At 41.5% G+C, this 22,987-nt stretch overlaps 1 protein-coding gene across 4 annotated transcripts in view; it reads left to right on the forward strand.

Moving 5' to 3' along the window:
- Window positions 1-22,987, forward strand: part of EYA3 (EYA transcriptional coactivator and phosphatase 3) — a 50,385-nt gene that overhangs the window by 14,407 nt on the left and 12,991 nt on the right. For 3 of the 4 annotated variants that reach the window (XM_053398443.1, XM_053398442.1, XM_053398444.1), the window contains 8 exons: window positions 5,917-6,011; window positions 9,382-9,425; window positions 10,239-10,318; window positions 12,533-12,599; window positions 14,184-14,326; window positions 17,836-17,973; window positions 21,480-21,565; window positions 21,761-21,944. In XM_053398443.1, the coding sequence (XP_053254418.1) occupies window positions 5,979-6,011; window positions 9,382-9,425; window positions 10,239-10,318; window positions 12,533-12,599; window positions 14,184-14,326; window positions 17,836-17,973; window positions 21,480-21,565; window positions 21,761-21,944 (775 nt within the window). In that variant the 5' untranslated portion in view covers window positions 5,917-5,978. The remainder of the gene's footprint in view (window positions 1-5,916; window positions 6,012-9,381; window positions 9,426-10,238; window positions 10,319-12,532; window positions 12,600-14,183; window positions 14,327-17,835; window positions 17,974-21,479; window positions 21,566-21,760; window positions 21,945-22,987) is intronic. The other variant, XM_053398445.1, reaches the window with a different exon arrangement.

The raw sequence follows: 22,987 nt of genomic DNA on the forward strand, positions 1-22,987 counted from the left end.
AGAGAGCCAGGTTGGAGACTGCTGGCCTGGACTCTTTCAGGCCCGTTATTTCAGCTATAAAGTTTCATTTGATGCACTCTAATCTACGAAAGCTTATGACATAATAAATGTGTTAGATGCCGCAATACTTTTTGCTGTTTTTGCTGTGTCAGATAAGGTGGCTAACCCCTCTGGAAATTGCAGTCATAAATTCTAGAAATGTGGCACTTTCTGCAAATGCAAAGCTGAGATTCTTGGGCTACGATGAATTCTGTAGCCGGAACCAAATCCCTCTACAATACTAGAATACACACACCTGTGGAGAACTGCTCTTAATAATTTCATCATAGTTTGTTTGGATTTATAAGGTATAAAAACTCTTCTGCAGAAGTGCCTACTTGCACATAAATGCCCAGTGACAATGCTGTTGTTTCTTTATTCTCCCTGGGATTATTTTTAGTGTTTTGATCTGCCTTGAAGCATTAAATGTTTTAGTTTTGCCCTTACAACATCTCCTTACTAATTTCTTTAATTTTATAAGGTAGCCCCCCCTTTTTTGCATTGTTCCAGGAGTACATTATGTTAGCCTTTTTCAAAAATTGCAAATAAAACATACGTTCACATTTAGCCTTTTTATAGGCTGGAGTGCAGTTAAAACATGCAGTGAGGATTTGAGTGCAAATGATGCTGGTATTAATGTTTCTCAGATTACAGGCATTTACCTTGTAGTTTGTATGAAATGATTTGTGTTTTACGGGTGCAACTGTAGAGTTGGGTAGAGTAAAAATATTGAAAGCAATATTTCTAATCACTTACCGTAGTTTTGCATCATCAAGATTTGTTTTCAGAGCACCAACATGATTCTGTTTTTGTTTCATCTAAGGATGAAGTGGGTATTAAATTAAAATCTGGTAATGTCTAAACATGGGTTTTGGGGCTTGGGCATACTTATTCATTGCTGTTAGATTTGAACACAATGTACCTTTAAGAAGGAAAGACTTACTATCTGTTTTATTTGGTAAAGATTTGGAATAATGGATTTCGAATAAGATTATACACACCATGATTAGTCCAAATTTCAAAGAAAATGTGTTACCAAGCTATCATACTGCTACATTAAAATATTTTTATCAAATGGCTAATTTTGGGAGGTGTAACCCCATCAATGTTGACTTATGTTTTGTTTTGGGGGCCTAAGATTAAAATATGTGGGGAAACTAGTGAGATCTAAAATAAATAGATGAACAGGTTTTGATAATGTTTACTGTCAAAATATGTATCATTTGTTGGGTTAATTAAAAGGGATTCCCTTATTCCAAAGTAAGATATCAAATTTGTATCAAGCTTGTTAGTACCTTTAGTGTAAAATGTTTCCTATAACTGGGGGAAGGGGGACACCCACATTTATTCTCAGTATTCCTTACTGGTTTCTTTGAAAAGGGTTGTGGCATATGTGGTGAAATAGACTGACTAAGGTAACTCCTGAGCGGGGAAATAAAAAAGTTCATAAATCTATACGGATCAATATTTATCATGTACTGGAGAGAGGAGTTTATTAAGCCATGGTTTATTATCCTGAGAAGGATTTTCTAAATTTGGCCACTGAGATTGTAAGTCTGTATGTGGACTGTGCCACTTCAGATTGCAAGGGTTCAAATAATTTAAAAAATGCTTTCCATGTAGAAAACCAGGCTGGCAGGGAGAAGGTCCTAGCCTAGCCTTCTCCTTAGCATATATGATTTTTAAAAAGGAGCATTTAGTTATGTGAGCCCCCTTTAAAAAATGGGGAGGAAATTATTGCAGTTTGCAGCCCAGACATAACTTTATACTGCTTGGAGGAAATGTGACTTGAAATCACACTGCAGTAATTTTTGCATTGAATTATGTACTGTGGATTTCAGTATTTCTTAGAATAAATGTGCTCTTTGCTTTTCTGGACTGTTTTTAGTTTTCTATGCAAAAGGGTCTCTCTTGGGGAATTCGTGAGGAAGAAAGGCATTAAACTGCAAAGCAGATTTTTCTTGCCTAGAATTGATTTTTTTGTTTGGAGCTATTAGGCCATTTGTGTTGCAGTTCTGAATTAAAATCTTCAGAAATATTTACTTTTTGGTGGTAATGCATAACATTTAGAAAGCTAAAGCTTATTTAACTTGTTCCTCATTAATAGTGCTGGAGAAGGTTAAAATGTGATGCTGGAACCTAAGAAAATATAGCCAACACTGTTGGAGGCTGGCACTGACAGATTTTCTCCTGGCTCCTAAAATTTTCTCACCTAGGAGCTTTATTTTTTGGTAAATTAACCGTTGTAATATGAGAAACAAAAGAACATAAATGCAAAAAGGATTGCATTTCTATTATAATACAGAAAACAACACATGAATAAATAACATTTTGGAATTTACAGTTTCAGTATATGACATACCTAATTCTAAGTAAATTTGTGTGTGTGGTCAAGATCTTTTCTTCATAGATTGAATTAGTTTCTTCATCACATAAGTAAAGCTGCAATCAGATACACAATTCCCTAGCAGTAAGTAGACAGATACAGGATTGCACAGCTAAGTCTGCTTTAGGAAGTTTAGAAAGATTAAAGGCCAAAGTTGCAAAAATGTTTTCCGTATAATATATATGCAAACGTTTTGTAAAATAAATGCATGAAATTCTCCACGGAAGAGTTAACCTTTGAAAGCCAATTGTTGATAAACTATCTTACAAATGCTAATGCACACTGGACATTGTTGTTGATAAACAATCTTACAAATCCTAGTGCAGGCGCATATTGGCGATAAACCATCTTACAAATCCTCGTGCAGCCGCAGAAAGACAGAGAGCAGAGAGCAAAAAGGTAGTAACATGAACATTTAGCAGAATCATTTGCTGTTAAATTTTAACCTTTCCATGGAGAGCTTCAGTGCCAAATGCAGTTTTTAGTTGCTGTTGGGTTTTATGTTATCTTCTGGCTGTTTATTTTAAGAAATTGTTGTTAGCCATCTGCCAGAGCCATTCTCTCTGTGCCTTCCCATCAAGCATATAGCCATTTGACTGAGGACCTTTTCTGTGGTGGCACCACAAATATTATTAGTCTTCTAGTAATGGAAATTGGTTGATTTTTTTCCCTCTCCTTCTGAGTTAAATAATGTGATTGTGGTTGGTATTGGTTTTATTCGTTTGTACTGGCTTTGGAATTTACTTTTGACTGTATCCTTATGTGATCTTTTAATCTTGTTGTCATGAATTTGTCGTATGACATCTAGAGAATTGGTGTGAGGCACAGCACCATAACAAATATACACACTGGGGGGGGGGAATTATGTATAAACTGTGGAATGCCCCAGGGAGGTTGTCTGCATGATCATCATTTCCCCCCCAGGCAAAAATATTTTTATTCTTCAAGGAATTTTAAACATTTTAGATCTGCTTATGACAAAGTGATCTGCTGGCTTATCTTAATGTTGTTGTGACTCTTTATTGTCATTTTCAGATTATGTAGCATATTTTTCATTTTTTGAAGAAGAGCAGTGTAGTAATATTTTGCATAAATAGATAACTATATAAAACTATATTGAACTAGTTCAGCAATTTTGATTCATCTTTACCTTGTTTCTGTTTATCATTTGTGGCTAGAGAGAATACTTTTTCCTGTCCGTTTTATACTGAAGTATATGCAACCTGTGCATTTTTTAAGACAAGTATTATTTTATGCTGCCTTTCAGGCCAAAATCCTATCAAGAGAGTCTTTAATAATTATAGAACAATGAAAACGATATAATATAAGTTCAGGTAGGTAGCTGTGTTGGTCTGACACAGTCAAAATAAATTTAAAAATTAAAAAATGGTCCCGTAGCACCTTAGAGACCAACTAAGTTTGTTTTGGGTATAAGCTTTCGTGTGCATGCATACCCAGAACAAACTTAGTTGGTCTCTAAGGTGCTACTGGACAATTTTTTAATTTATTTCATATAATATAACAAATTTGAAAACCACAAAACTACAAATGACATGTTTATTATTATATTTTCATAAAGCTAACAGCCGTGCCTAATGTTGTGTAAAACACATTTCAGTCTGTGTGCTGTGGTTATAATCTGGAGAGGGGAGCCCTTCTGATTTTGGGTATGTATGTGCTGTTTGACGTTGAACGGAGACATGGGCATCAGGTATTGGGCTGCCCCAAAGCCTGGTATGTCCTTTGAAGAAGGATTTACATAGGGAGCAATCCTAAGCACAAGAAGCTGATGTAAAGCCAGCCGTTGTAAATTAAGTCGGCGTAAAGTTACACCAGATCCAAACCCTGTTCAGCTGCTGCTGCTCTGCCTAAGAGAAAACGAGCCTTTAAAATGGTGTTTCTTGCCAGGTCATATAAATGAGCTGAATGGGTTTAGGATCCAGCCTATTCCCTCCCTCTCTGGTCCCACTCCTGGAATGCCCCTTTGGGGATGTAGACTGGTCTTGGCTCAGCCAACTGAACCCCAGCTGAGCTGGCATGAGCAAGTTACACCAGGGTATCTTAGGCTAAGTCAGGGTTGGGTACTTCACAATGGCTGAGCTGGAGATCTGCTACTTCCTAAACTGCTCATCTCAGTGGATCTTGCCATAGGATCACCCTGTTGGACTCCGAAGACTGTCCAGTGTGTAAAGGCCATATTGGGATTATATGATTATGTTCATACAATATTTTTCACATCCCTTCAGAATGAAGTTACTACTTTGATATTTTTTTTAATTCCTTTGGGAAGGGTTCAGCCCAAGGTTAGGGTAGGATAGCTATCTCTTTTTTATTAATTTTTTTATTAGGTAATCCTTTCAACATAATATCTTTCCAAGGAAGCATTTTGTATAGGCACTATTTAAAAGGAACATTTGGATAAATCGGCACAAGGTGCTCTTCTTTCCATTTATTTTAATGTGTGAAATTTTCAATGAAAAATTAATTCTGAGTACATATTATAGGCTACCCTGGATTATGCATGCATTTTAGAAAGGCAGGTTAAAAATTATCATAAAAATAAATAAACGGGAAACAGAATCAAAGAGCCGCTGCAGAGGCAAAAAGGCTTTATCCTTAAATATTTTGCAGGACAAAAAAGTTTTAAAACATGCCCAAAGATTGCAAGAAAGGAGGCATGATGGATTTCATCAGAATTGTCTAGTCATGCAACCACCACTGAAAAGGCCCTGTTTTGAATGTTTGTTTGTTTACAAAAATTGCAAAATGTACTCTTTTGACTTTCAGCTGTTGGTGGCTTTCTAAGTTGATAGTTGTCTTTTCCTGTTATTGTACAATATTGTTATTTGTGTTGTTATTTTTGGAAAATAATTAGAGCAACTAAAAAAAAGTGGCAAATAAAATAAACAAGAAATTTGTCTAACCCCCTCCTTTAAGGCCATCTATACTAGTGGCATTTACCTGTTTGTGCAGCTGTGACTATAACTTTTGTCCTGGTTTTGCGTTGGTGATATGTGCTTGCGCATGTGTGTGTGTGACGGTTATGTAAGTGCTCTACATTAAAGCAGGTTAGATTGTATCGTAGCGTTCACTAACAACATGGCCTGCACTTTTATCATTTTAATGTAACTCTGGTAATCCTGAAGTATTTCTGCAAGTGCCCCACACGTGGCTCTTCTGAAGTACTGGAAATGCTGTCTTTTGTTGTGCAGGCTATGTTGCAAGGGAAATGTTGTGGAAATGTGCCACGTGCCGCGGTGTGCACACATACACAAGTCTCTGTTATCTTGCCCTATCTATTGTACCTTGGGGCTTAATGGTAAATCTTTACTGTTTCCCCTACGTGAATGTGGTGTCTCTTTGTTTTGGGCAAGCCCACCTGTTTTGTTTTGTTTTTAAAACTGTCACATTAGATATGAGTGTAGTCACTGATAGCCTAGATGATAAGCACTTCCAAAAGTACATAAAGCTATAGCCATCTTTTGTTCCAGACTTTGAAGACAGCAGAGGAAGACACACATTCTGCCCACTGGAGCATTTTGAAAAGACATCCATGGAAGAGGTACAAGATTTAGCGGAACAGCCTGTGAGTATATAAGAGAAACTGCAACAGCTATAGACATGAATAAGTGAGTCTTCTGAAGTGCGGTACATTGATTCTGTGTCCTATTTGGCTTGCAGGAATAGAAAACAAAGAAGTAGAGAATTTTATATCTGAACCCAGTGGTTAATAGGCAGGATATTTGTAACACCATAGAGTTCACTGATAATATTTTAATGAATTTATTTTTGCCAGAAAAGAAATTTTAGAAGCAGTTATTTCAGCATTATTTTTAATCTCAATTTTCTGTGATGCTGTGGGAAAACGAAGTTTTAAATCAACTGTATCTATCTAGAGTGCACCATTTGCTGATGATTGGAAGCTGAAATTTGACTTGGGAACTTCTGACATACAAATGCATGCAAAAAACGTTTGCCTCATAAATCTAAAGAAGTATTCATCACAGTTATATGTATACCTTCTGTTCCACAGATACTGCTTTGGGGCAATTCTTCATTCAAAAACAGCTCTTTTTGCATTTCTACACAACTGAAATGCAAGAGGCAGCTACCTAAAGCATTTGGTGAAACTGTGGTCTCAATGCAGTCAACAACAACAACAAAAATACAAGAACTTCAGATAGCTTCCCAATCTGACCTTCATCCCATCACTTTTTTATACTGTCTCCTGAAGGTCCCTAATTTGGAACACAGATAAGAGAATGGAGGTATAGAAATATTAAAGGATGAGATTTCTGTGGCGAACACTCATATGCTGATGTCAAAATGTGGCAATATTAGCAAGAGCCATAGGAGGAATATTAATTCTTATGAAGGTGTATCATGTCAGATCTCTAAGACAACGAGGTTCCAAACAAGAGAGAGTTTTGTAAATTAAACTTGGGAACCTGAAGATTATTATAGGGACTGGGGATCATGTTTTCTTCTTGGCAGATGTTCAGAAACACAGTGTTTTCAAAGTACTTTTCTTCTGTTTTATGGACATGCATTTCGATTGGTTTTTTTTCCAATAATAAGAGTTAGGAAACAAAATGAAATATTTTGATGAATTACTTTTACTATTCTCCCCCCCCAAAATGTATCTATGGATCTTTCCCAACTGAAACATATAATTTAATAACAACTGAGAGGGAGGTTTTTGTGCATGAGAGAAACATTCTGAATCCTAGCTAAGGGATGCAGGAGAGGAGCTTAGGAAGCTGCCATATAGCAAGTCAGACCATTGGTCCAACTTGCTCAGTACTGACAACACAGACTGGCAGCAGCTCTCCAGAGTTTCAGGCCAGATTCTTGCCCAACCTTACCTGGGATTGGACTTGGGGCATTTTGTACGCCAGTCCAGTGTTTTGCTATGGCACTTCCTCAATATTTTTGTAAAAACAGTGGGATATAAATCAATAAATTATAATTACTTGAAATTAATATTATTTATTTGTTCAGAGTATTTATATCTCGCTTTTCAAAAATAAATAAATCTCAAAGCAGTTTATGTAGTACAAAGGTAGCTATCAAACTCTTTTCAGTAAAGTCACAAAGTAATTTAACAATTAGTAATAAAGTAATAAATGTTAACACTAAGTAATAAAGCAATTTAACACTGTGAGCTTTCACATGTAAATCTTCTATCCTTCAATGAGTACTATTACTACTACTACTAATATTTATTACATTTATTTGCTACTTACAACAAAAATGTCTCAAAGTGAATTGCTGATATAAAAGCATATCTAATGCAGCGGCGGCATCAGCAGCAACAACAACAAATGATCACCAAATTGTCATGTTTCCTTACACCATTTAATGTATGGACATTCTTCACTTTTTGGCAAACTTCTTCAGCCACTACTGAATCTCCTGTTTGCCACCAAATGTATGCGTCCCCCCCCCTAAAAATATTGTTAGCTTTTCTGCCACCACCACCTGAATAATAATAGTAATAATAATAATATACCCCCCTTCATCCAAATATTGCAGGGTGGTTAACAAGATAAACTTTCACTGAAAAAGTTCCAGCTTTCAGAATATTTGCAGTAGGGAGTTAGCAAATCATGGAAACTGTTGGGCTTTCAGTGGTTTCAACACAAGAAACTGCCTTACACCAAGTCAGAACTTTGGTCCATATTGTCTACACTGATTGGCAGCAGTTTCAGGCAGGGGGCATGCCTGAATTCCCCCAACTGGAGACTGGACCTAGGACCTTCTGCGTACAAGGCAGCTCCTCTCCCACTGTGCTGTGGCCCTTGACCAAGTGAAGTTCATTTGAGGAAGGAACTTTTAATACTAAAATCAGCTTCTCCAAGTGGCTAGTTCTGTTTTGGCTGAACAGTGGAAGAAAATAAAGTCTCCGCTTGCTCCTCTAGGCTGCGCTGTGCGCAACATTTATGTAAGTGCTCTACATTAAAGGTTAGATTGTATCCTCTTATTGACATAGTAACCCAGACTAGATAATTTAATGTTGCTTCCCAGTGTTTATTTCAGCACAGATGGCTATCATTAAAACGTGCTAAGTGATCTTATTACAAGTGCTGTAGACGTGTGTCACATGCCAGGGTTTGCAGGAAAATTAAAATTTCTTATCTGCGCTTGTTAGAGCTCAAGGCTTAATGGCAAAGCATTGGCAGATCTTTCCAGATGTGAGGCTGGTCTTTCATTTTCACTTCCCTAGAGAGAGGCGAAAGGTAGAAGCAGACGATACAGGCTCTCTTTGGATGATTCCCCTGAGCATGGTCCCTAACGTGAAGTCTGAATTGGCAAGCTATAATTAATGGCATGGGTGGGGAACTGTTTTCAGATTGAGGGCCACATTCCTTTATGGGGGCCACATGCCAGAGGCAAAAGCGGCTGGAGCAATGTAAAATTTACCTCAGACAATAGGCAAGTTTTAACACACCCTCACGCCTTTCTCTGTCCTTCATTTGGCAAGCAAAAGGCCTGATCACAGTTCAAGACATATTCCAGGCAGGCAAAAACACTCAAGGAAGGTGTGAATCTAAAAAATTGTAAGAAAACCAACAAGCGAAAATGGCAGTAAGGGCACTAGAAGAGGGTAAAACTACCCTTATATGCCTCACTTTGTTAGGGTCCAGTGGCTCTAAACTTGGATGGGAGATCCCGCTTTTAACATACTCCTCACCATATTTACAAAATAGGAAAAACCAATTTATGAAAACTAGATATTTTTGATAATAGCTCTAGGGTACTTTGGCTGTTTTCTTAATCGTGGTTCCCCGTAATGTCTGAGCCAAACCTTTGTGACTCGTATACTATTTTTCATATTTAGGCAAACATAAATATATTGATTTAATACCAGCAGCATGCAGCCCTTTCTTTGTAGTATTATTGTTGTATTAATGACATGGCTAACCTGATATCACTGACTATATTTCTCTTTGCAGATGAAAAAAGCCAAGATGCAGGAATCAGGCGAACAGCTGTTAAGGTGTGTAATTCTTGAATTTGTTTTTTAACTGCACTTGTCAGATTTCTGTGGGGTTTTTGTATGTTTTGTTTAACCCCTGCAATGCAGGAATCTCAGCTATAGCATCCATGACAGATGGCCATCCAACCTCTGCTTAAAAACCTCCAAGCAAGGAGAGCCCACAACCTACCAAATATCCCAAAAATGTTTGTTTAGGAATAAAAACATTGCTGTACATTGTGCTAATAAAAATTTATCATCATCATCATCATGTCTAAAGCACCTCATGTCTACTAAGCACTGAGCACAGATTAAAAACAAGGTCTAAAAGACACAGCACAAAATGGATGGGTGGAGGGTGGCTGTGGGGACAGGAGAGGAAGAAGTTCATTTGCACACACAGAACTGCAGCATTAAACATGGCTCTCTGTCTTGAACTGGGATAAGGAATACAGTATTTAACTTAACAACGGTTTCAATTGTGAAAACTGGAAATAGAATGAAGAACATGGAGAGGGACTTTCCTGCCCCCCAGAACGTGCGCCCCTCAAGTCTTTCTAGATGGTATGAGATCCTCCTGCATGGTGTGGGATGGGCCATGTGGGACCATCAGAGGAGAAGTGTTACCCAAAATTGGGTGGAGGCACCTTGTGCAAGTGGAGCTCCATTTGTGCAGGGCACCCCACTCAGTTTGCAATGATTCATCCCTTCTGGTTTGTCTTCTTAACTGTGCTTAGAGAGCAAGCTATAGTTTGACCTGATGTTGAAATTGAGCCAGTGCTTCTGTACTGCAGAGATAAGCAACAGCTCCTGCTTCTGTATTGATCCTTTCAGGCAAGTGAACAGCACAGACGATAGTGATCAGAAACCTGAATCCTCAAGCCTTGGTTCAAACCTGTCCATGTCCAATGAAAGTAAGTGGCTTCTTTATCTTTATAGTTGAGTAGAAGAACTGGGTAAATTTGTGTGCCTGAATTGTACATACAAGTCCTTAGAATTCCCAGGTTTCTGAGGAGAATCTACACACACCAGAAAAATGCAAGGCTTCCTGAATCAACGAGCCATTAAGCTATTCCTTTGAACTTGCCTGTCATTGAAACCAAACGGGGAAGGGAATGTACTACCTCTCTCTGTCATAGAAACATAGGGTGCTGCCTTATATTGAGTCAGATCATTTGGCTCAATATTGTCTATGCTGACAATATACTGAATATTGTCTAGGCTCCTCCAAGATTTCAGGGATTGAACCTGGGACCTTCTGCAGGCAGAGCCGATTCTCTACCACTGAGCTACAGCCTCTTCCCCTTAATTTTATTTTCTCTGTTCTGTGACCACAAAGGAACCAGATGGGGATGGTATTAGCCCCATTGCCTCATGCACTTGGGGGTGTAAAAGCATCTGGCTGAAGGTCCCCTAGGTCTGTCAAAGGCTAAATTCAGGCATAACACTAATCATGGTTTGTAAAGCCATGGTTTGGCATAATGTTGGCACCTGCACCTTCTTTACAAACTATTGTTTGTGAGGGGCTGCTGAGTAAGGATATCAAGGGGCTGCTGCAACAGGAGAGAACATATGATGCTAATAATGAAAATGAAAGCCGTGAGCCACTAACACTGTTTTTTTAAGAAGGGGTGTCCACCACAGTATTTTCTCAAATCTCTCTGCTCCTTTAATTGTTTGGCTGGGTCATTCTGGTGACAGTCAATACATTGTCAGGTGAAGCATACCAAAACTGCCTTTTGCTCTCTCCTGCTGGTTCAGCCATAGCTGGCATTTGGTCCTAACCTGGGTATCTAACCAAGAGACTACTGCTCATAGCTTAAAGGCAATGGTGGGAAGGGCTGTAGTTGAGTTACAGTGTTTTCAGGTTCAGTCCCTGGTTTCTCCAGGTTAGGGCTGAGAAAGAATCCTGCCTGAAACACTACAGAGCTACAGTCAGTCAGTGGTGATAATATTGAACTTGATGGGCTTTAGTCTGACTTTAGAACAAGGCAGCTTCCTATGGGACACAACTAATTATAGTAAACCCATCCAAACTTTAGGTAACCTATAGGGAAGGATCTTGTCCTGGGCACACCACCCCCATAGCAAGTATAGTTGCAAACTGGTAGCTTGGGAAGTAGGTGCTGAGTTTCAGATACTATCGTTGAAATGCTATGCAATCATACTAGCCAGATTGTTATCTCCCTAACATAGGAAAAGAGCCATAGGACTCTAAGAATATACACATTACACACCAAGAATTCTGGGAACTGTAGACTGTAGTGCTGAGAATTGCAGCTCTGTGCTGGATAAACCACAGTTCCCAGGATTCTTGGAGGGGAGATGTGCTTTAAATGTATGATGTATACTAAGCCCAAAGAAGGAAAAGGGTGTATGGTAGTATATTGAAGACTTCTAATTATACAAAGCAATTATATAAGTAATTTCTAGGACTTACCCCACTGCCTGCTGACTTGCCTGCTTATAGATAAGCACTGTGTAATATAGGAGGAGGGCATTCTCAGGGGAATATACAGTTACTTCTGTAAGCACAGCATGCAGAACACGTGGAACTAACCATACAGCTGTCCTTGAATACCCTCCTCTGGCATAAAGCTTGGGCAGAGTAGCTCATTTTAGTGAGCTGCTACACACATTCTCACAGCTAGAATTAGCTCTTGCTGTGATTCCTTCTTTTCTATGTAATGCTTCTCTGGCTTAATAATTCTCCCATGTTGGCCTAGTTCAGAGAATCATTTAAACCGGGAGTGGAGACCCTTTGGCCATGTATCTGTTGCTCGTCTACAAGCCCTATCATCTCTGACCATTAGCCATGCTGACTGGGTCTGAGGAGAGTTGAGTCCAACAGCATCTGGTGGACCCAGATGCCTTCTAAGCCATGCCTTGGATGATTGTGAATGAGTCACAAGGCTCAAGGTCTAGCACTGCTCCCCTCATCTCCGTATTCCCTCATGAGAGAGGAGGGTGAAAACTCCCACTTCCATGTATTATTTATACTGGAATGCATATGTCTTCTAAATACAACAGTGAACATTACAACTTTGTGATTCTTGCGCTGATATGTTCAAAATTATTGTTCTCTTAAATAATATACGTGTACTTATCAATCTCTATATATTTTCCAGTTATGCCATGCACTGATTACATCTCAAGGTCAGCAAATGAATATACCTCACAGATGTATTCTGCAAAGTAAGTTGAATAGTTTGGCTCAACTGATGGTTTGTTTCTCCATAGTGTTCAATAGGGTTCCACTTTCACAACAGATACTACTACCTCAGTCGGTGAAGGGATTTGGGCCCAGTTTTCGTCTTAAGACACTTTACGTTGACAACACAGCGTTCACTCTCAGATCGGTAGCAACTTTGCCCATAGCTAAAGAATACTTTAAATGGCAAGAGAGACCACCTCCTTGCAATGAAAAGGATTGTGTGCTTACATGGGGAACGGAGAGCAATCAGCCGTGGGCATAACTTCTTGAAAGCCTGCCTTGCCCTTTCCCCCCTCCTTGGAAGAGTTGACCTTAAAAAATGCACACCATACAGTCCTTCTTCCCATGTCAGAAATACCTGTTAAACTGTGAGGGCGAATGCATTGCACCTAGAAATATATTTTCCTCCGTTGCCTGATGTGTACACCTTCTGTGCGACAGAAGTGCATGTAGCAATCTGGAGACCACATGCTCCTGTCTTTTAGAGGGTGTATACACCCCAGAAGCCTGAATGTGAGCAATAGGAGACCATGAATCTCATAAGACCCCATGTCCAAGACGTTGATCGCGATCAACTCAGGGACTGTAGACTGGTTTTCGTTGATCGCAGGCTGAGAAAGGAAAGCCTTTCTCTGCAGCTGGACGCAGCAGCAGCAGCCACTGCTGCTGCCAGTCTCATGTGAGCCTGAGCTCCTCCTCCTCCATCTGAGCCGCCTTCCTTCCTTGCTGCCCCCTCTGCATTGCCTGCGTGTTTGACAAACTGGAGGGGGGAAGCAGGGAACGAAAAGCTCCTTGCCTGCTTGCCCGCTAGTTCAGAAGCAAAGAAATAAATAAGAAAGGAGCCCCCCCCTCCACAAACAGCGAGGGAGGCAAAGAACAAAACACACGGGGGAAAGCCCCCGTAGCGCTCCATGAGTTTGAGTGAGGGAAAGGCTTTAACGTGCAACATTAGGGGAAAGAGAGGTGGAGTAAGGGCTTGGGGATGCTGACACGAAGTCAGCTGCATTTAAAACCAACAGTAGGGGAAAGCTGGAGGTGGAGTGAGTATGCTGTGTGTGTGTGTGTGTGTGTGAGAGAGAGAGAGAGAGAGAGAGAGAGAGAGAGAAGCCCTGCACGCTCTGACTGTGAAATAAAGATCCGTTTGTTTGTTTGTTTGTTTGTTTGTTTGTTTGTTTGTTTGTTTAATGACTTCGGGGGGTGGTAGATCACTGCCAGTTTTTGATATTGAATTACAGATCACAACCTCCTCAATGTTGGAAGTGCCTGTCATAAGAGATGAGCATTGTCTCCTGAGTTCCCTGGCTGTGACGAGGTTGCTTTGAAGCGAGGAGCGGTTTCCTCTCTCTCCCCAAAGGAGCAAGTGTGCAGCCTGTGGCAGCCTTGTGCTATCGGGAGGAAGCCAGGAAGGGGAGGCAATTCCATGTACCCCAGGCAAACTCTCTCTTTCTGCTGTAATACTACTTATAGGGAATATATGTTGAGGGACAGGTTGAGCTTACCCAACCCTTTTACCTAGTTACTTATTAACATTCCTTAATGGCAATATTTTTCTTTTCTTTAACCAGGCCATATGCACATATTCTTTCTGTACCTGTTTCGGAAACGATGGCCTCTTATTCTGGTCAGACTCAGTACCAAGCACTGCAGCAGTCGCAGACATACGCTGTTTATCCTCAGACAACCCAAGCCTATGGACTACCTCCTTTTGGTAAGCCAGAGTTCTTACAGTAAAAGGTATTTTGTGAAACTGTGTATGTAAATTACTATTTTCCTTCATAAGAACCTAAGAAGAGCCCTGCTGTGGATCAGGCCAAAGGCTCATCTAGTCCAGCCTTCTCCTTCTCACAATGTCCAGCGAGATACCAGGGGAAACCCATAAGCAGCTCTTCTTATATATATAATGCAAGAAGCCACACATGTTTCTGGAATGAGACACATGAGTCTTACATAAGAAACTGTACTTGCTTCATTGCCTGAATTATTGAATGTGAAAGCATCATGCATTTTCTAAAGCTATTTGGCATTCTTAATTTTGGGTGTGGGTGTGTTAACCCTAGCGTACTAACTTTATCATAATGGTTTACCAAGCTGCTCACAGAGAGTTTTCTAGTAATTTGATGGCAATTTTAAAAATTTCTTTGGTGAAATTCACCTAGGCACTATCTATCCTGTTACTGTTGTGATAGTACCACCCAACCTGCTGTCCAGCAGCCTTCTTTACCAAACTGATGTGGGAGGTCTCTGGCATGGTTTTGGAGAATCCTGGGAATATTGTCCTGGGTGACTTCAACATCCATGCTGAAACTGCTCTCAGTGGTCTGACTCAAGACTTCATGACCTCAGTGTCAACCACAGAGCTGTTTCAAGATGTCTTTGACCTGTTACATAGTGAAGGGTACACGCTCAGTTTGGGTTTTGCCCTTGGTGGCACGTTTGGCGGCCTGGAAATAAGCTGGGTGGGCAGTTCTGTGACACTTTTTGATGAAGTTTGGGCTAATGCTACCAGTTTCCCCCCACAGGAGTGGAGAACCAATTAAGATGGTCCAACCCCAGATACTTAATGGATTCTGATGGAGTTCTTGATACTCCTTTCTCGATGCTGGTGATCCTTCCCAGGCTCTCACTTTGCAGTGGAATGGCAAGATGTGGAATGGCATTGATACAATTGCTCCTGAGTGCAGTCTCTGGTGCTGCAGAATGTGTTTGGCCTCCTGCTATACTGGAGAGCTGCTTGTTAAGAAACAAGCCAGATGACATCTGGAGTGTGGGTTGTGGTGAAAGTAGCAAAGATGTAACAGTGTACTTTGCTGCCTTCATCTTATCCTCAAGTAAGCATTCAGTGGAGCTCTTCAGGGTGGTCCATTGGCCGTTGATATTTCTAACTTTAGGCATAGCCCAGAACCCTTGGGAGACCCACTGTGATGAGCACTTTGAGGTCAAAGTCACCCACCTCCATAGTTAGTTTGATGCCATGGTTATCACAGCTCCATCAGGTTTCTAATGTTCCATCAAGCCTTGTTTTGCGGGATCATTTTCAGTTTTTGCAGCCCAGTGACATGCAAGTTTATGCCCAGTCACATTCTCCCTCAAACCTTCATGGCTGATTAAAGCTAGTCAGTGTGAAAGGGCATAACTGGATGGGTCCAGGATCAACTGAATTGATCTTTGCATAAAGAGGTGGTGACTGCCACCTTGAAGGAGGAAATGGTGCAGCCTCTCTTGAAAAAAATACCCGATTATTTAACAACTCCTACCACTTAGTCTCAAATACCTTGTTTTGGGGCACAGTACTCAAGAAAGTAAAGCAGATGGGGCTTATCAACCTAGGAAAGTAGCACATCTAAGAGAAGGAAAACTCTGATCCTAAACTTCTGCTGCCTTGTGGGATATATTCAAGAGAAGAAAAGACCAAGGAGTAAACCCTGTGCAAATCCAGAGTAGAGTCCCTAAGGCAGTTGGATGTCTCCTTGTATGCCTTCTTCCGGCAACTCCTGCAGCCAAGCTACTTTCCTTGGGACCACCTCAGGTGAGGCCAAGAGGGGGTTTTGTCTTCTGGACAGCCCAGGACCTCCATACACGCTGCTCAGGCTTGCAATCTGGGGAGGTCACTTTGGTGCTAACACAGCAGTTTGACCTCACCCGCAGAGGCACACTCTGAGACAGAAAGACATGACAATAGAATTCAGGCATTCTTGGAGGTTATGAATTATCTAAACCCCTTCCAGTCTGGGTTCAGATCTGGCTTTAGGAGTGAATCAGGATGGATGACCTTTATCAGAAAAAGGATGAGAAGTGTCCCTGCTCTTTCTGCCCAATCTCTCATCAGCTTTTGATACCATCAGCCTTGGGTATTGGGGCACTGTTCTGCAGTTCTAACCTTATTTCCAGAAGTCAGTATTGGACGAGTGTTTCTTGGGCCCCTGGCCCTTGAGCTATGGGATGTTGTGGGGCATTATGGCATTTCCGGTGCTATTTTAAATATCTATTAAGATGTTGGGAGCGGTCATTAGGAGTGAGGTGTCATCTGTATACTGATGGTAGCCAACTCTATTTCTCTGTAACATCAGGAGTGGTTATGAAAGCCATGGACCAGTGTATGGATGCAGTGTTGGGCTTGATCAGGACTAATAAGCTCAGCTTGAATCCTGGCAAGGTGGAAGTTCTGTGAGGGAGCAGTTCCTGGGTCCAGGAAGTTAGTCAGTTGTTTGCCCTGGATGAGGTTGCACTCTCCCTCAAGGGCAGGTACATAGTCTGCAGGTACTTTTAGATCAAGCTGTGTCACTGGAGGTGCAGGTGTCTCTGGTAGCTAGGAGTGCCTCAGAAATTCTCACAGATTCCCTGGGATGTTGGCCATTGTTATCTGGCTTATTGTCACATGTGATCATGGCCAGTGGCTCTCCAGGATCTCTCCATAACTGCTACTTGATCTGTTTAATGCCAGGGATTATACCTGGGATCTTCTCTGTGCAAAGCACATACTGACCTGTGGTCTCCCTCTCTACCCAACACATCTGATAAGTTCTGACAAATGAAGAGTTACCTCGAATCTGGGTCATTTTAAACATAGTTGACAATAGATAAAAGATTACAGAGGAGCACAGTAGCAGAGAGTCGGGTCTAGCTGCTCTTGTACGTGACAAGAGGATAGTTTGAGCAAAATAAATACCTTTTTTTCAAATTGATTTCATCAAGTGTGTGTGCTGTTCTCTTGTGCTTATCTCTCATGTATATTCTTGGTAATTGATCTTAAATGCATCATGCAGTAATTATCATTGAATGTGTCAGTGAAATATTCCTGTGGATAGTGTGCCACAGAAACAGTTCAGAACAGAAACAAATGCTGGTAACATTATCCTCCACACAACCAGCTCCCTGTAGTGCTGTGCAGGACTCGAAAGGGTGACAATCAGCTCCTTAGCATCAGTCTAGTAAGAGTTTCATTAGAAACGCCAGCACATTTTCCCCCCTGCAAAGGCTTGGAAATTAACCTTACCATACCTCTTCTCCCTCTTTTAATTTTGGCTAGCTTTTCTCCCCATCTTCTTCCTCTTTGCTGTTTTCTCTAGGCTCGTGCCTCAAAATTTGCACATTAACCACCTTCCATATTTAGGTGATGGGTTTTGTCACTTGTACTCGGAGGCAAAAAGAATCTCGGTGGGAAGCCTGGCTTGACCACCACCAATTTTGTTTGTAACTGGTGCAATTTATCTGATTCAGGTGCACTGTGGCCAGGTATGAAACCTGAGAGTGGTTTAATTCAGACTCCATCTCCAAGTCAGCACAGTGTTCTTACCTGCACTACAGGGTTAACCACAAGCCAATCCAGCCCAGCACATTATTCTTATCCTATTCAAGGTAAAGGTCAGCATGGTTATTTATCTACGTACCTCTTCCCTGTAACCCGGTCTAGAAACCGCGAAGAGGCCAGCACGTTTTTGTCTTTGTTTTGTGCATGCTTCTCTGTGCTTTGTGAGTCATGGTTCCCTCCCTCCCACCCACCTTGCCATTAGCCTTCCTTTTTCACTGATTTGCCGAGATCCGCTGTCTGTAACAGGATAATTTTACTTTGCCGTGCTTCTGAAACTCTCACAGAGGCAGGAGGGTGACTGTTCGGGAAAGGGAGGAATGGGTTACAGAAATCAAATGCATGCCACTGTTCAGCATGTCTGTGTTCGTTTTCCAATATCACTGGGCTATCAGAATGCATAGGGGCCTAGCTGTTAAGAGCTAGCAACTATTACTTTATTTGTTTTAAAGATTTGTACCCCGCCTGTTGATCAAATGGTCTCTGTGGCGGATTGCAACAATTAAGAAAGGAAATAGCTATTCAATAGCTCTTGTTTTCCTAGCTAGTGACAGAGATCATTGTGTCCTTTTCCCCCACACTGCTGCAGTCCGGGTAACCTGGCAGTTAGAGTACTTTCTGACAGGGAAGAATCTCCTACAAGCTGCTTATTTTGGGCCAATGGCTGCATATACACTCCAGTTCCCTCCTTCATGGCCTGCTTTGCAGTTGCCACAGTATCTTGTTGCCTCTGAATTAAACACACTGTAGCTACTGCTGCAAACCACGGTTTACCTCTCAACTAGAATTGGAAACTCTGTTCCAACCGTGGTTTGCAGGCCATCTGTTTTATGTTGGCATTTAGCTTATCCAGTTTGGATGTAACAACAAATTCTGGAGGGAGGAGGAAGAAGAGAGAGTATCTGGGCCCAAAGCCCATTCATGCTGTATCTGGCTGACTCAAGTTAAGCCACTTGCTGCTTCCTCAGATTGTGGTGGGAATATGGTTAACGCTCATTTCACTTACAGATGATTAGCTCCCCATGTTGTTAGAGCTGCTATACGCAACTGTTTTAACTGTTACACATGCAGCAAGTGACCTGTTTCCATCCACATTTGCATGTGATGGTTTATGCTCCACCCCAATACTGACCTTGTTCGCATGTCACAGTATTCCGTATAACCGTGAACTCATCAATTTGGGTTTGCTTTGCTCCTCCCTGAAAATGTTTGGGGGAAATAAACAATGATCCCTGGCTTAGTATTATGTTCAGACTGGGAATCATGGTTTGTTGCATGCCAAACAGTTCAATTAGAATATAAATTGCCCACCTCCTTCCTCTTCGGCTGGAAGAGGGCTGCTGGTCTCAAGCTACTAAAGCTAAGAGCCAATGAACATGTTAACGTTAGTTACATCTCTGTTATTTTAAGTATAGGGTATTCCCCCCCCACACACAGTGTGGGGGCCCTGATCCAGATCAGCACCCTAGCATGGAGTGGGAGAGGAATTCATTTTTTTAACTCTTTGCCTTTATATAGTCCTGATCTGGATTTGGAGGGGTGGGGGTGGGAGGAGCAGGTCCCACACCTGCAGTTTGTAGAAGAAAAAGTGCTTCCATTCTAGTAAATGGGAGTAGTTTTTTCCACTGCAAATTGCAGGCACAGGGCTCCCCCACACCTGTTTGGACTGGGCCCCTCACACTGGCCATTTGTGTGCAAAAAGCCTGCATTTAAACTAATGTAAAATGTAGTTTGACCCTAACCAGATTTGATATAAATGAAACTAATCATACTGCCTGTCTACATTTGATTTTGAAGTAACGCTTAGTTTTGTAGCACATTCAAGTAGGTATAATCTCTGTTTTTTACTCGAAAACATATAGTATTCACCCAGCTGGCCTTGTGTGAATCCTCATATTTCACAGGGTTTTTGTTGGGTTCATTAAAAAAACCCAGCAGTGAAGAGTGTGATCTTAATGTTCTGGTTACCAGTATGCAGCTGTCTCCAAAACAAGAAACCAAACCTCGACTCTGGCACATTGTGTGTACTACGGCTACATGAATTTCAAAAACTCACTTTTGGTATCACTGAGCAGACCTGGGAAGAAATGCAGACCCAACCGCTTGCCCATAAGATGGAAATGCAGACTGCTGGGATAGATTTGGTGTTTTCATCCAGATCTTATGTCCTTGTGACGTATAGCGGGCTTATTGATCAAAAACAAGCTGTGAACAATGTCACTTAAGTAAGATGAGGAGAGCCACAGCCAAGCAGCTGGTAGATCTGGACTGAAAACAACAGCATGCTATCACCCCTAAGTGCAGCTTTCTTTTTCTTTTCTTTTTGTCAGTTGCATTAAGAATTGTAAGCTGCAGTACAGCACCACTGGAAAAAAACTAGCTTTGAGAGCTTTCTGCTTATCACACAAACAGTCTACTATAAAACAATAGGCACACAAGCTGGAAGGAGCTCCCAGAAGGATTTCAGATGCTAATGTAGCTGATTTCCTAGAATTAAGTAACTTTCTATTGCCTTTGATGAAGTAGGTCATTCACTCTGGGGGATTAAATTGTTTGCTTCAACTCCATTAAGAGCATCTCTATATGGCTGCTGCTCAGCTGTGGCATGTGACAGAGCCCCCTCTCACATTCAGCTCATGGCCAGTTTGTTTAATATGGAAATTCTCCTGCAAAGGGACAATTATTCAGCCCAGCACCCAGGCTTAAATGCGGCATAGAGTGAGACATGCTTAAACCCCTTGATTTCAGCCGGCTTCACCATGCCTAATGATATGTTGGCCTTAGTTTTTAAGAGGATCAACATCTTATTATTATTATTATTACTATTTTTTATTTCTAGCCAGGAAGCTGCTCTATGGTACTTCTTTCCACTCCCCGCCCCTTTCCTTTTTTCTTTTCCAGCTGACACAACATTCTGTGACTATTGAGTATTCTCAGTCCTCCTTGGGCTGTCTCTGGTTTTGCTTCTTTTTATAAAGACTTGTGTTTCTGTAAACCTCTGGGTTCCCTGGAGCACACTGATATCACTTGCATGTTCTTCAGTAGCCTTATTTTGGCTCCAATCCTATTGGCAATCACCATAGTTCTCTATAGTGATGAAGATGATGATTGATTAGGTTGGATCCAGACAGTGTTATTCATACTTGAAACCAATATGTTGGTTAATATTTCACACTGGTTTTCCTGAAAGGTAAATGCAGATAACTTAGTCTGTTGTTAGTAATATTGTGCAGTTGAAGTTATAGTTTCCCGACTTTTATGTATGGAAGGAACAATCTTTTTCTTCTAGGTTTTTAAAAAAATTAAAAAACTACTACTATCTGGCAGAATCTAAAAGCATTGCTTCCAGAACTAAGAACACTTCCATCCTGTTTAGCAAAAGGATGTCTGTGGGGCAGCATTGTTGCTCAGTCTTTGCAAACTCCACCTTTGATTAAGGAAAGCACACTTGACGCTAAGAATGCCAGCACTGCAGTTTCCCTGCTCCAATGCCATTTGGCTTTGCTGCTTGCACTTCTAACAGATTGACACATAGCCATCTGCTTGATTTTTACAGCTTCAAGTACCAACGCCAACTCAGTTTCCACCACCTCACCTGCTGTCAATATTTCAGCATCAGCAGTAGCCAGCATATCTCAACAGGTATGGTTTCCTCCCATAGAAATAAGCCTGCATCAAACTTATTTTACTCCATGCTTTTTGTTTTTGAATGGTAGGAAGCTTTTTATTATTTTTCAGACTGTATGCTTGAATGCTAACAGGGCAATAGTAAGCCATGTTTACTTGGAATAAGACTTACTTTGTTTTGCTGTCCCTTTCCCTCTTATTTTTGAATAGGAGTATCCTACGTATACAATTCTTGGCCAAAGTCAATACCAGCCATATTACTCAAGTTCAAGCTTTGGAGTTGTATCACCAGCAGACAGCAGCACAGAGAGTCCCACCTTAGCAACAACCACGTATCCTTCTGAAAAACCAAATGCCATGGTGCCTACTCAGACGGCGCAGAGACATTCCTCTGGTAATATGATGGGAAAAGGATACCGATTTCAGAATGCCCCTATATGCTCATGCTGCTTGTATGGAAATGCTTATGTGTGTACATATTGGGGTGAAGGGGTGGGGGACTCACCTATACAATAAGCTGTGTCTTAGTGCACCTTGGTCTGATTAATGCACTTTGCTTTTATCCCTGGGAAATTATTTTTTGCTATTCTAACCGATTGCCTTCTGCCCCAACCCTCAGTCCCAGAAGGTCTCAACTTCCACTTTATTTTTTAATTATTTGCAGATCACACCTTTCCCCCAAGGTATACAAGGTGGCATACATATTCTTCATACAATTATAGAATTGTAGAGATGGAAAGGACCCCAAGGGTCATCTAGTCCAACCCCCTGCAGTGCATCTAGTCCAGATTCCTGCTTCACACAGTGGTCAGCCAGGCATCCATGGAAAGCCCATAAGCAGAGCATAAGGGCAAATCACTATTCTGCTTGTGGAACCCAGGAACCAGTAATTCAGAAGCATGCAGCCTCTGATTCTGGGGGTAGCATATAGACACCATGACTTGTAGGCATTGGTCACCTTCTCCACAAATTCATCTAATCCCCCTTTAAAGCTGTCCAAGTGAGTGGCTGTCCGCACATCTTACGCCAGTGAATTCCATCAAGTAGCCAATGAATTGCCATCCAGATGTGCCAGAGACACACAGAATTGCTCCCTAATAAAGGGGGACCCGAGGGGACGCGGGTGGCGCTGTGGGTAAAAGCCTCAGCGCCTAGGGCTTGCCGATCGAAAGGTCGGCGGTTCGAATCCCCGCGGCGGGGTGCGCTCCCGTTGCTCGGTCCCAGCGCCTGCCAACCTAGCAGTTCAAAAGCACCCCCGGGTGCAAGTAGATAAATAGGGACCGCTTACTGGCGGGAAGGTAAACGGCGTTTCCGTGTGCTGCGCTGGCTCGCCAGATGCAGCTTTGTCATGCTGGCCATGTGACCCGGAAGTGTCTCCGGACAGCGCTGGCCCCCGGCCTCTTAAGCGAGATGGGCGCACAACCCTAGAGTCTGTCA

Source organism: Podarcis raffonei, chromosome 8 (genome assembly GCF_027172205.1).
Source record: "Podarcis raffonei isolate rPodRaf1 chromosome 8, rPodRaf1.pri, whole genome shotgun sequence".
In the NCBI taxonomy this organism is placed as follows: Eukaryota; Metazoa; Chordata; class Lepidosauria; order Squamata; family Lacertidae; genus Podarcis; species Podarcis raffonei.